Source organism: Palaemon carinicauda, chromosome 13 (assembly GCF_036898095.1).
Source record: "Palaemon carinicauda isolate YSFRI2023 chromosome 13, ASM3689809v2, whole genome shotgun sequence".
Classification (NCBI taxonomy): Eukaryota; Metazoa; Arthropoda; class Malacostraca; order Decapoda; family Palaemonidae; genus Palaemon; species Palaemon carinicauda.
Window position 1 is genome coordinate 34,509,276 of NC_090737.1, and position 12,940 is coordinate 34,522,215.

Below are 12,940 nucleotides of genomic sequence, written 5' to 3' on the forward strand. Positions count from 1 at the left end.
GTCACCACGAACTCCACTCCTCTCCTTCTCCAGCGGGGGCGAGGCCGTCGTTCGCTTCTGTCCTAGATCGACGAGTGCCGGCTCCATAGCCTTCACTAACACCCGCATCAGAGGACCAAACCAAGACTGCCAAGACACGGACATAGAGTCCGAAATTCCCGCTGGAGGGAAGGGGATCGGGCGATCCTTCGGAGTGGACACCACTGGACCTGCCTGCAAAAAAGAAGGGGAAGAAAGTTGCCTTGACCTCTCCGATGATCCTTCCTTGTCCTGCAAAAGAGACCTGCGCTTAGGCGGAGGCGATCCCGACTGCGACCTGACGACACGCGTCCCTGCTGCTGCCGCGAGCTGCGGAACTCGACGCAAACGGGGGTCATACTGACGCTCGCGCGGGGGCGTTACAAAAGATTCGCGCGCGAGGAGCTGTAGGAGAGCAGGAGCGCAATCGCGCGAAGACAAAAGAGCGTGGGAGCGATCGCGCGCGGGCCAACGGGCGAACGGGCGCGCGGGCGAGCGGGCAAGCGGGCAAGCTGGCGAGTGAGTGCGTTGGCGAGTGAACGCGCTGGCGAGTGAACGCGCTGGCGAGTGAACGCGCTGGCGCGTGGGCGAACGAGAGCGCTCGATGGCGCTCGATGGCGATCGATGGCGCGTTGGCGAACGCTGGCGATCGATGGCGCGTTGGCGAACGCTGGCGATCGATGGCGCGTTGGCGAACGCTGGCGCGCAGGCGAGCGATGGCGCACAGGCGAGCGATGGCGCGCAGGCGAGCGATGGCGCGTGGTGGCGCGTTGGCGCGTAGAACGCACAGGCGAGCGACCGCGCGTGGGCGAGCTGATCGCAGGAGACCTATGTCTCTCCAGATCCGCTGGGCGCTGACGCATAGGAGAGCGCTTGCGCGCAGGCGATGGATCACGAGGGCGGTCTGGAGATCGCCGGTGCTCAGGGGAGCGCTGACGCGCTGGTGACCGTTGACGCGCAGGAGATCGCTGACGAGCAGGAGAACGTTAACGCGTCGGAGATCGCTGGCACGCTGGAGATCACTGGCGAGCAGGAAGACGACGCGTAGAAAACTGTGCAGGAGCTATTGGCACGACGCGCAAAGGTGAACGCTCACGAACAGGCTCGGGAAGAGGAGGCGCGTGGGCGTGCAGGAACTCTGGATGTACACGCAGGAGACCGTGCGCGTTGCTGCGCAGGAGAAAGCTGACGAGCAGGATCATGAGGGCGAGGAGGAGTTGAGTCCTTGCCCATGTCCAGAACCGGAGTTCTAGGGCGCGTGGGCGCACAGGGCGCGTGTCAGGAACTGGAAGCGTAGGTCTAGTGCGCTCAGGAGACCGTTGGAGCGCTGGGCGCGCAACAGGAACAGGAGGATGTTCGTTGTCCACAGGAGAGCGCTGGCGAGCAGTGGGGCGTTGACCATCAGGAGAGTGCTGGGGATCAGGAGAGCGCTGACGAGCAGGAGAGCGCTGGAGCGCTACTGCGCGTGAACGCGCAGGAGGGCGCGCAGGGGAACCCTGACGCGCAAGGGAAGCACCCACACCGTGGGCGACATCCCTTTGCCCCGAAGGGACCGGTGCCCATCGGCTGACAAGATTAGAAGACTGCTGGCCATCTGCACAGGAAGTGGAAGGTCTGGAAGGCGTGGGAGAACGTGAACGATCCCCGGAGAGGTCTAAGGACGCGGCTGCTACAGTCTGCTCCCGGTGAGGAGAGTCCCCATCGGAGGACGGAGGAGGTGAAGACTTGAAAAGGCGCCTCTTGACACCCTTATAAGGAGACGGGAGGCCCTTGCGGCGAAGCGGACGATGAGCCTTATGGCGAAGGCGGCCACGAGGGAGGTCGTCGGGATCCTCAGTCCTCCGAAGAGGAGTCTCAGTCAGAGCGCTCCCCCGAGGGGAAGACTTAGCCGCAGGAGAGACCGTGGGACCCCCTTCCCCCTTCGAAGGATGTACGGAAGGGGGAGGAGAGCCTTCAGCAACGTCATCAACATCAGGAGCCGCAGAGGTTTGACCGGACCCGTCGGAAGCCTCTGCCACCACGACGTTGACGATAGACAGAGGATCTACCTCTGCTATCACCGGCGACTGCTTGACAGCGGCCCCCAACTGAATAAGGTCAAACAGGGCTTCCTTGGAGGGCAGGCCCTTAAGCCCCAAGGAAGCCCAAAGCTGAAAAAGATCATCATTAGACACAGGATCAACATTATCAAAATCCTCCTCCAGAGGAGGAGGGGGAGCCGCCCCGCTATGAGAGGCGAAGCCCTCTCCCGCACACCGAGGTCGGGAAACAGAACAAGGTCCTGCGCTCCCATTCAGCGGCCTCTCACTAGAAGCCGGACGAGGGGGAGCTTCGGAGGAGGTTTGGGTGGCGGAAGAAGAGTCCCGGGAACCTTCCTCCTTCAAGGCAACCCCAGAAGGAGAACGGTCTCTCTTGGACTTCTTCTTACGCCGGCGGGCAAACCTCTCCCACTGGGAGGCAGACCACTCCCTACACTCACTACATGTATTTTCCCTATCACACCGTCGGCCTCGACACTGCGGGCAAAGGGTGTGAGGATCGGTATCCACCGCCGACATGAAGGTACCGCAAGGGCGGCCGGCGATCCCAGGGCACTTGCGCATGATGAATACCAAAGGGCGAGGCCAACTTCAAACACACAGCTGAGGAAAAGCAAAGAAAAGATTAAGGCTGTCAATAACGAGGATGATAAACAGACACGTCTGCACATTTTCCGAGCCAAAAGTGAAGTAAATCACTGGTGTGTGGGGGGGGGGAGGTAGCAAGCTACCCCTCCCCCTACCCCCGCTAACTAGCGCGGGGGTAGTTTAACCCTCGTTAAAATCTATTGGCTCGTCAATTTCAGCTACGCCGAAAGTAAACCCAATGTAAATAGCGTGGTTTGTATTTCGGTTACGGAACAAATGTATATTAACATTTTAATCTGAATAACATATCTGCTTTTCTGCCCATAAGTTTAGGTATCAAACTACAAAATCAACTTTATATTGTACAGTACTACAAAAATCTTCTCTTTACAGCTACAGCACATGAAAGGCACTTGTGAGAATACACAAAAATATAAGAAAAAATATTTTATTTATCCTTAAAACTATCTATACAAATTTAACTTTAAAAAATAATAGTTATATTACCTCTATTCAACTTTCTTTGACTTAATTCGCAATATATTTGAACCATTACTGGGAATTGAGCATCTCACTTTCAATGTTTTCTTTGGCTTATTTCTAGTCCTCCCTTTTTCAATATGAATTAAGCTTAACCCATTCTGACGAATAACACTTCTCATTTTGTTCTCGATAGTTTTCTCATTTGGAAAAAAATAAGTAAGATCTCGAACTTCCTCTGGATCCCCTTCTATTAAGGAGTCTTCTGCATAAGCTTTCAAAAGAGCTTTCATGATGGATATCTTCCTTATACCCAGAAAAGTGAATTCCTCAATCTTTTTCAATAGGCATGGGTGAGTTTTCTTAGCCCTCCACTCACGTTCACTCACAATATGACCTTTATGAGTACATTTCAAAGGCAATCTTATGTGAATATATTTTTCAAAGTTTATGTCTTGTGGAGCTTTCACAAGAGCTTCTTTCAGAGCATTTAACCTATCTCGTCTTGCTCTTCTACTGAGGCCGTCAATTGAATAGTCAGTATATCTGCCAAAATAAGACATAAAGAAGCTTTAATATTCACAATAAATATCACAAATTTTTAGTAATTTGTATTTTTCCTAACATACTTACCGAGAACTACTTTCTTAGGAGGTACCTGGAATCTCCTCTCAACCGACCAGAGTTTTGTGTACTGTAATATACCCTACTTACGTTTTCTGTGAGGACTATCCCAGGCGGAAGGATACGTGCCGAGGCTATTCCCGAGCCAGGTCGTGTGTTAGCTTGGGTCTCGACCCTCAGTAAGTTCTTGGATGTTAAAAATTAACTAAGGGTCAGAAAGGCACTCGGGGAAGGAAGGGAGGGCCATTACCCGAAAGTAGTTCTCGGTAAGTATGTTACGAAAAATACAAATTACTACTAAAAATTTGTGATTTGTTCCAACACAAAGACTTACCTCGAACTACTTTCTTAGGAGACTTACACTTTAGGAGGTGGGAGTGTCTACCTGACCTAGACCCAACTAAGCAGAACGGCTGTGAACCTAGATAGGAGACTAGGTTCCAAAGGTTGACGGAAAACGAACCGTAGGAAAACTACACAAAGAGCTCACACTAGTGTCTAAATACTCACCCTTAAAAAATTTCTTGCTGTTGTGTCCAGTGACAAAACTGTGAATCCATGTCTTGTGCAGTCTCTACTAGGTCAAATCTCCGGGGAAAGAAGAGAAAAGAGAAGACAAGGGGAAAAGGGAAAACGAACCTGTGTCTTTTTGGTCTTGATAACCGCGATTATACCTGGGGCTTTGGCCGTTAAATCGCTTGGAGCGCGGAGATGACTGTCCCTATAGAGAACCCGTCTAGAGACTTCCTCGAACATTCCTTGAGGTAGTGGGCTGTGAACGTAGATTGGTTCGACCAGGTGCCTGCCCTGAGGATCTGCGCTACTGCCATGTTTCTCTCAAAGGCAAGAGAGGTACTTATACCTCTAATGTCATGTGGTCTGGGCTTACCTGGTAGGGGAAGACCGGCACTACTATAGGCCTTGATGATCACCTGTCGAAGCCAAAAGGAGATGGTATTCTTAGAGATCGGCTTTCTCACCGTGCCCGTGGAGACGAAGAGGTTCTTGATACCAGACCGGAGACTGGCAGTCCTCTCCAGATATTTCCTTACGGCCCTGACTGGACACAACTTCAAATCTTCCGGATTGCCTGACTGAGGAATTGCTGGAACAGTGAACCCTTCGAATTTCGGATCCCAACAGCTGAATTTTGTGTTTTAGCCACGAACGTGGGAACGAACTTGAAGGAGAACCTCTCGCCAACCTCTGGTGTGCGAGACTTCGTAGGACAAACCATGGATCTCGCCCACTCTCTTAGCTGAAGCCAAAGCCAACAGGAAGACAGTCTTGAGCGTGAGATTTCTATCTACTATGTCCTTCAAAGGTTCAAATGGTGGCTCACTCAGCATTTTCAGAACTCTAGCTACATCCCATTGCGGCACCCTGGAGGCATGGGGAGGACAGGTTTGCTCAAAGCTCCTGATGAGCATAGAGATGTGCCTAGAGGAACCCAGATCAATGCCTTTCAGGAGGAAAACTTGGCCTAACGCTGCACGGACTCCCTTGATGGCTGGAATTGACATGCCCACCACGCCCCTGAGATGTACGAGGAAATCCACAATGTCCGGAATCGAGGCTCCTAAGGGTTTGATGTTTCTGGAGGCGCACCATTTCGTGAAAGTGGCCCATTTTGCCCGGTACACCGCCGCCGATGAGTGCCTCAGATAGCGAGACATTCTTTCAGCTGTTCCTGCCGAATAACCTTCTTTCCTCAGGAGCCGCTGGATAACCTTCACGCGTGAAGGCGCAGAGATCGTGGCTTGTCGTGGAACTTTTGGAAGTGTGGTTGCCTCAGGAGATCTGGTCTGTCTGGCAGAGACCACGGGGGAAGGCACGCTAGCTCTTTTACATCGGCGAACCATTCCCTCTCCGGCCACCAAGGCGCTACCAAAGTCATCCTTAGATTGAGAGCCGTTCTTACTCTGTTGAGCACTTACCTGATCAGTGTGAAGGGAGGGAAGGCATATACGTCGAGATTGTCCCACATCTGTTGAAAGGCGTCTTCCAATGCCGCCTTTGGGTCTGGGACAGGAGAACAGAATACGGGGAGTTGTGCGTTCAGTCTGGTCGCGAAGAGGTCCATCACCGGCGAACCCCACTTTTGGATGATGAGACTTGCTACCTCTGGATGAAGGGACCATTCGGTCCCTACCACCTGGCCCATTCTGCTGAGTCCGTCAGCTAGGACATTCCTCTTTCCCGGAATGAACCTTGCTGTTATAACGACTTGTTCCGACTCGGCCCAATCCAGAATCTCCAACGTGAGATCGCACAACTCCTTCGATTTTAGACCGCCTTGCTTCTTTATGTAGGCTACTACTGTGGCGTTGTCGCACATTAATGCCAGTGTTTCCCCTTAGACGACCAACGAACTGAATGCACACTTTCTGAATGGCCTTCATCTCCAGGACGTTGATATGCTGCGTCTTTTCCACCTCCGTCCAAGAGCCCCTTGCTGACTTCCCGAGAAGGTGAGCTCCCCATCCTTCCTTGGAGGCGTCCGTGAAGAGGAGCATCCCCGGGGGCTCCGCTGCGAAGGGCATCCCCTTGAGGGTGTTTGCTCGGTCTCTCCACCACTCCAAGGATTGCCTCGTCCCTGGAAGAACAGGAATTATTTCGTAGGGCGAGCCTACCTGGTTCCAGAGTCCCTTCAGGTTCCATTGGATGGCCCTGAGTTTCATCCTCCCTTGGGGAACCAGCTTCTCCAATGAAACTAGATGGCCTATCAATCTCTGCCAATCCTTCGCTCTCCTGGGCTGGCCTGATAGGAAGGGACGGAGGATCTGGTCCAGGTTGTTCAGCCTTTCCCCTGATGGGAAGACTCTCACTAGTCGGGAGTCTAGAACCATCCCCAAGTACGTCATCCTAGTGGAGGGAGACAGGTGCGACTTCTCCAGGTTGATGGTGATACCCAGAACCTTGCAGAATTGCAGTAGCTTCGCGCCTTGTTCCTTCAAAACTGCCTCTGAGGAAGAAAGGAGTAACCAGTTGTCCAGGTAGCGAATCAGACGAATTCCCCATTCGTGAGCCCATATGGAGACAGTCATGAAGATTCTCGTGAAAATTTGGGGCGCTGTCGACAGGCCGAAGCAAAGAGTCTTGAATTGCAAGACCTGGGTATCCCACTTCACCCGAAGGTACTTTCTGCTGGAGGGGTGAATGGGGATCTGGAAATAGGCGTCCTTGAGATCTATGGAAATCATGAAGTCTCCTTCCCTCAAGGACTCCAGGACCGACTTCGGGGTGTCCATCTTGAAGCTGGTCTTGCACACAAACTTGTTGAGGGCTGACAGATCTATGACTGGTCTCCAAACTCCCGTCGCTTTCTCCAGCAGGAAGAGGCGGCTGTAGAAACCTGGACCCGGTTGTAGCACCGTTTCCATTGCCCCTTTCGCTAACATAGTGGAGACTTCTTCTTGTAAGGCCTCCCTCTTCAAGGGGTCCCTGGGGGCTAACCACTCCGCCTGACTTGCTGGGATAAGAGGTGGAGGATCTGCCAGGAACGGAAGCCTGTACCCCTCTTTTAACACTGTTACCGTCCAGGGTTCTGCTCCGTGATTCTTCCATGCTTGCCAAAATTGTTTGAGGCATCCCCCTACCTGAAGCTTGGACAGGAGTGGGGGGCCTCTCACCCTACCTCCTTCTGGAGGAGCGACCTGACCGTCCTCTCCTGGAAGCTGAGTGGGCTGTTCTATAGGAGGCTGGGGCTGTGGGATCGCCCCTGCGGGAGGGCTGCGAAGGCTGAGACCACAGGGACGCAGGGGCCTCTCTCCTCACCTGGTTGGGGGGGCTCGAGACGTCGACGGTCCATCCGGAGGAGGCCTTCTGTAAGTGGGCCTCCTCATGGTATGAGGTCTGGGAGTGTTCACTTCCTTCCGTTTCAGAAGTTTCTCAACCACTTCTTCTGTCTGTTTCAGGGGAAAGAGTCCGTCATCCCACACAGGAAGGTTCCTCAAAGTCCTCGCCTCCCTGTCCGGTATACGCCTGGACAATCTATTTAAGACTGTGTCCCTTCGTCGCAGGACCCAGTTGGCAGATAACGCTAGGGACTGAAAAGTTAGGAACTTCAAGGCCCGCCCTCCGGAGCTGATAAGTTCCTTCAACAGTGCTTGGTTGGACGGAACTGCAGAGTCGGCAGAAGCCTGGATGCCTACTAGTGTCGAGGCCCACCAGTCTAACCAAGAGGCGACGTTGACGAGATCTTTGGATATCTCCTCCATCATCGTTGCCTTCGATGGAGAAAAACAGATAGGTGCTGAAGAAGCTCTGTCCTCCGAAGCTCCCTGACCTAAAACTTCCATGGAGTCTTCCAATTTTCTGGCTCCTTGTGGCTGTCCTTCCATCCAATAGTATTTACTTTGGGACTTCAACCCCTGGAGTAACTTGGAGGAACCCTGAACTTTGGAACTTTCAGCGTTTCGTGCCACAACCTTGTCTATGTGAGCACGGCCAAGCCTCACATCTCTGGCCACAGGTAGGGCTAAGGAGGGCTTCTGTTGAACGGGCTCCTCCATCAGTCTATTAAGGCTAGACCGCCAGGCATCTTCGTCGGAAGGAAGTGGTTCCTCAATCCTGTGGTGATGGCGAATCAGACCAATAACCCTCCTATAAGCGGAGTCCTCCGCTGGCGCGGCTTCAGTGTCGCCGTCTGCACCCTCCGTCTGAGGTTGAGGAACCGTACTGACGGGGGCCTCCGCACTAGGTTGTGGTCTGAGGATGGGCATTGCGGAGGACGCGGGAACCTCCGTCCTCCGTTTGCCTTTCTTCAAGGGGGGCGAGGCTTCCGTGGGTTTGCCCGACGGGGGAAGCCGTCCCTCTCTATCGCTTGGCTGAGCTAACTCGATGAGGCTGCCCGTCCGAAAAGGCGACTCCCTCCGCTGGGCGGGTAGAGAAGCCTGTTTCGAGGCCTTACGCCTGTCCGAAGAGCCCCTTGGGTCTTTGTGAGGATCAACTCTATGGCTGGTGGAGGCCCTTCTAGGAGGACTGTCTCCGGGAAGCCAACCCGCAGTGCTCGGGAGAGTAGTAAAGTCCGCGAGCTTACTGCGGGGAACGAGGACCCATTGCTCCTTTGGTGAACTGCTCCTCCTGGCTTTCTTCCTCGGGGACCTTGACCGCTTCCTCCCATGCCGTGACCTAGAGCGGGACCTCAAGGGGGAGCGCCGTCTCCTGGATCTGTCCCTCCTTCGACGGTGTCTTCTCCACGCCTCATCCTCCTCCGACAACGATGAGCCTACCTCCGAGGACTCTGACGACTCCTCGTAACAGATCCGAGAGGCGGGCTCATCCGTTTTCACCATTTTCTGGGTTCCAGATGTCGAAAGCTGAAGGAAGACGTCGGGAACTGTCGATAGAGGGGCTGGGAGAGAGATCGGACGATCAACATTCTGGAACCAGGACCCAAGGCCATCCTCCCCCCTCAAAGGTGACCTACAAGGAGTTCTCGGGGGCCCCCATCCGAGGGGATCTTCCAACGGCGAATCTTCTTTTCCTGGGGCTCCTTCAGCTGCGGAGGTGCCTGAAACATAAATCCAAGAAGCTGGTGAAGATACAGGGACATCTTTATTCCACATAGGGTCGTCCGAAGAGACGTGCCCCCCAAGCACAAGGGCATCATCTTGCGGACCCTCACTAATTAAACTTTCTGGCTCCCCACTTGCCTGTAAAGGATCAGCAACCCCAGAATCCCGAAGACACGACTCTTGGGGAAGAACCAATGGTTTCTTCCCCGCAACGGACTTACCTCGTCCCCTACTCTGGGTAGGGGATGAAGAAGGGACCCTGTCAGACTTCTCTCCTGTAGACGTTGCGGGCGAAGAAATGCTGGTCTTCCTGGGCGAGCGCTTAGATGACTTCTTCTTCATTCCAAACCTCACCCACTGCACTTCAGTCCATGACACACACTCCGGACACGTGTCCGAAGGAGAGCAAACTCTACCCCTGCACGAAGAGCAAAGGGAGTGCGGGTCCACCTCAGGCTTAGACAAGAACGCACCACACAACTTTCCAGCCTTAGGCCCAGGACAACGGCGGTGATGCTCCATACCGCAAGACACAGGAACGCAGCGGGAAAGGATAATAAGGGCAAGAGAACACTTTAAAAACACAAGGGAAAGCACAAGGGAAAACAAGTGGACACACGAGAGCACAAGGGAAAGTATAGCGGGCCACGTGGGACACACGAGTCGGGGACACAAAGGGTCGCACTGAGACAAGGAGAGCGTCGAGATGATATCCCGACGCGACCAGAGAACTTACTGAGGGTCGAGACCCAAGCTAACACGCGACCTGGCTCGGGACTAGCCTCAGGGCATGTATCCTTCCGCCAGGGATAGTCCTCACAGAAAACGGAAGTAGGGTAAACTACACAAAACTCTGGTTGGTTGAGAGGAGATTTCAGGTACCTCCTAAGAAAGTAGTTCAAGGTAAGTCTCTGTGTTGGAACAAATGACAAATTTTGAGGTAATTTATATTTTTCCTAACGATACAAACTTTAGCTATTTATAGGGGTATTACTTTCAGTGTAGCTGAAAGGACGAGCCATTAGAACTTAGCAAGGGTTAACTTCCCATCCGCTATTTAGCGGGGGGTAGGGGGGTAGCTAGCTGCACCCCTCACTCACACACCTGTGACTGAGCCTCACTTTGCTTGGAGGTAGGCCTTCAACGGGGCAACAGGGTTGGCGAGCAAGTATGTATAAATAGCTGAGGTTTGTATCGTTACGACAAATACAAATTATCTCCGAATGTCATTTGTTCCGTAACTGGAATACAAACCAACGCTATTTATAGGAGTGACTTGCCCATTAGGAGGGTGGATGTCTCTGCCAATCTGGTTTTGGCCTTGCCCGGGGTACTCTCTATTATGCAGTGTTTCATGCACATATTTGGAGACCTCAACACCTCGCTAAACTTGCTAAGCATGGTCTGCAGCCTACACAAGCTGTGTGGTGATATACTAGCAATGTGACTGTCAGGGTAAAGTTATTCCGAGCCTTGTAGGAAATAATCAAAGAGACCGAGACATTCCTAATACCACCTCACCAGGGTATGGGGACGCAACAGAATTGGAACAATAATGGGTTACATAAGGGAGTAATGGTTTACATGCAGAGGTTTGATGTCAGCTTGTGCAGAGGATTCAGGATGCTGATTTCCCCAAGAGAGGGGAGGGTGAAGAAAGGAAAAGAGCCAGACATTCCTTTTTATTCACTCAGACTAAAACCTGGGTAACCAATGCCTTCAACCTTCTGCTACTTGTCCAATAAGGAGCTTGAGGTACTAAACCAGCTGGTGCACAGTCATCACAGGAAGGATAGAAAACATATCGAGGTTCCTGTGTGTCACGTCTTGCAGGTAGTGGGCGGTGAACGTAGTTTGGCGTTTCCACACTCCTGCTTGCAATACCTGCATCACAAAGTAGTTCTTTTAGAAGGCCAGGGACGTACCTACGCCCGGCATCATGAGCTCTGGGACAACATGCTGGAGGAGGATCAGGATTCAGGGCAAGGTCAATGATCCTGCAAATCCATGCTGAGATTGTGTTCTTCGTGATCCTCCTCTTGTTTCTGAACATGCTGATGAAGAGCGAGGGCACTCGGGGCCGAGTTGCTGCTATTCTCCTGAGGTAGCACCTCAGGTCATCAGTTACAGAGCGGAGACTCGTTATCCAGAAAGATTCAAATCTGGGATCCGAAACCCCCGGATTCTGAGTCTTTGCAACAAACTCAGGGACGAAGCTGAAGCTTACCTCTCCCCATTTCCTTGAATGGGTGATGTCATATGAGAGACCATGGAGTTCGCTTTCTCATTTGGTTGAGGCCAAGGCGAGCAGGAACACCGTCTTCCAAGTCAGGTGGCGATCTGTTGCCTGGTGTAATGGTTCGTATGGAGGTTTTCAAGGATCGAAAAACTCGAACCACGTCTCATGGGGGAGGTCTTACTTCCAATTGAGGACAGGTAAGTTCATAACTTCGTATGAGGAGGGAAATTTCTAGCTATGAGGAAATGTCCATTCCTTTCAGTTTAAAGGCGATACAAGGCTGAGCGATAGCCTTTAATCGCTGAAACTGAAAGGCGCATTTCTTCCCCCCAAATACTGTACACAAGAAGCTCCGCTATAGTGGCATCGAGTGGATCGAGACCCCTTCCACGACACAAACCACAGAAGACGTTCCACTACGCCTGGTAGACTAGAGCTGATACCCTTCGCAGGTATCTAGACATCGTTTTCGCAACCCGTTGCAAAAAATCCTCTCTAAGTGAGATGTTGGATAGTCTCCAGGTGTGAAGAGGTAGCGAAGCTACTGCCTTGTAGTAGATATTGACATGTGGTTGTATGAGTAAATTGTGTCATAGAGGAAGTTCTCTCGGTAGCTCTGTCAGAAGTAGCAAAAGTCCGGGAACCATTCTGGAGAAAAAGACGCAGTCATAGGAACAGCTGGCAGGGCAGCAGACAAGCTCTACGAGACAACGGACAATGGGTCAATGTCCGACGCTGAGGTAAGCTGAAGACCTGCACCCCGGTGCAAGAACCAATGCAACGCCTCCTAGGAAGGAGCACCGGGCAAACCGAACAACAGCACGTCTGTAACAAGGGAGAAAGAGACACGGCCTCGCTTGGGGGAAAGCTGGGGCAACCCCACTAGGGGAGGCAGCACTGTTTCTCGAAGACCGAGGTTGGCCAGGAGTTAAATGGCCCACGTACTACTTGTCGGGCCCAGGAGGAAGCCATCCGATTAGGAGCTTTGGAGGAAGGTTGGGAGGTGAAGGAAGAAGCCTTGGGTTTTTTCTGCTTCAAAGCAGACTTCAAAGGAGAAGAATCACGCTTATACTTCTTCTGTCTACGCCCATACCTTTCCCACTGGAAGGCAGACCACTCTCGACACTAATTACATTTGTTGTCTACGTCGCAGCGTTGTCCTCTGCAGACGGGGCAAAAGCTGTGGGGATCCATCTTCACAGCAGACATAAATTTCCCGCAGTTGCGGCCCTCTGATCCAGTACAAAAGCAATAAACAGTTAATGGCAGTCCAAATTGGAGAGGAGTAAGAGCAGTGACAACCGTTCTCTATTTGAGTCAAAAGCAAAGTGAGGCTCAGTCACAGGTGCGTGAGTGAGGCTCAGTCACAGGTGTGTGAGTGAGGGGTGCAGCTAGCTAGCCCCCAACCCTCCCGCTAACTAGCGGATGGGTAG

The 12,940-nt window shown here is 52.6% G+C and overlaps 1 protein-coding gene across 1 annotated transcript in view; it reads right to left on the bottom strand.

Annotated features, from left to right (window-relative positions):
* Nucleotides 1-3,100: 3,100 nt before the first annotated feature.
* Nucleotides 3,101-12,940, bottom strand: part of LOC137651930 (uncharacterized) — an 88,638-nt gene continuing 78,798 nt past the window's right edge. Inside the window, exon 5 of the mRNA XM_068385143.1 lies at nucleotides 3,101-3,671. Coding sequence (XP_068241244.1) covers nucleotides 3,155-3,671 — 517 coding nt within the window. The 3' untranslated portion in view covers nucleotides 3,101-3,154. The remainder of the gene's footprint in view (nucleotides 3,672-12,940) is intronic.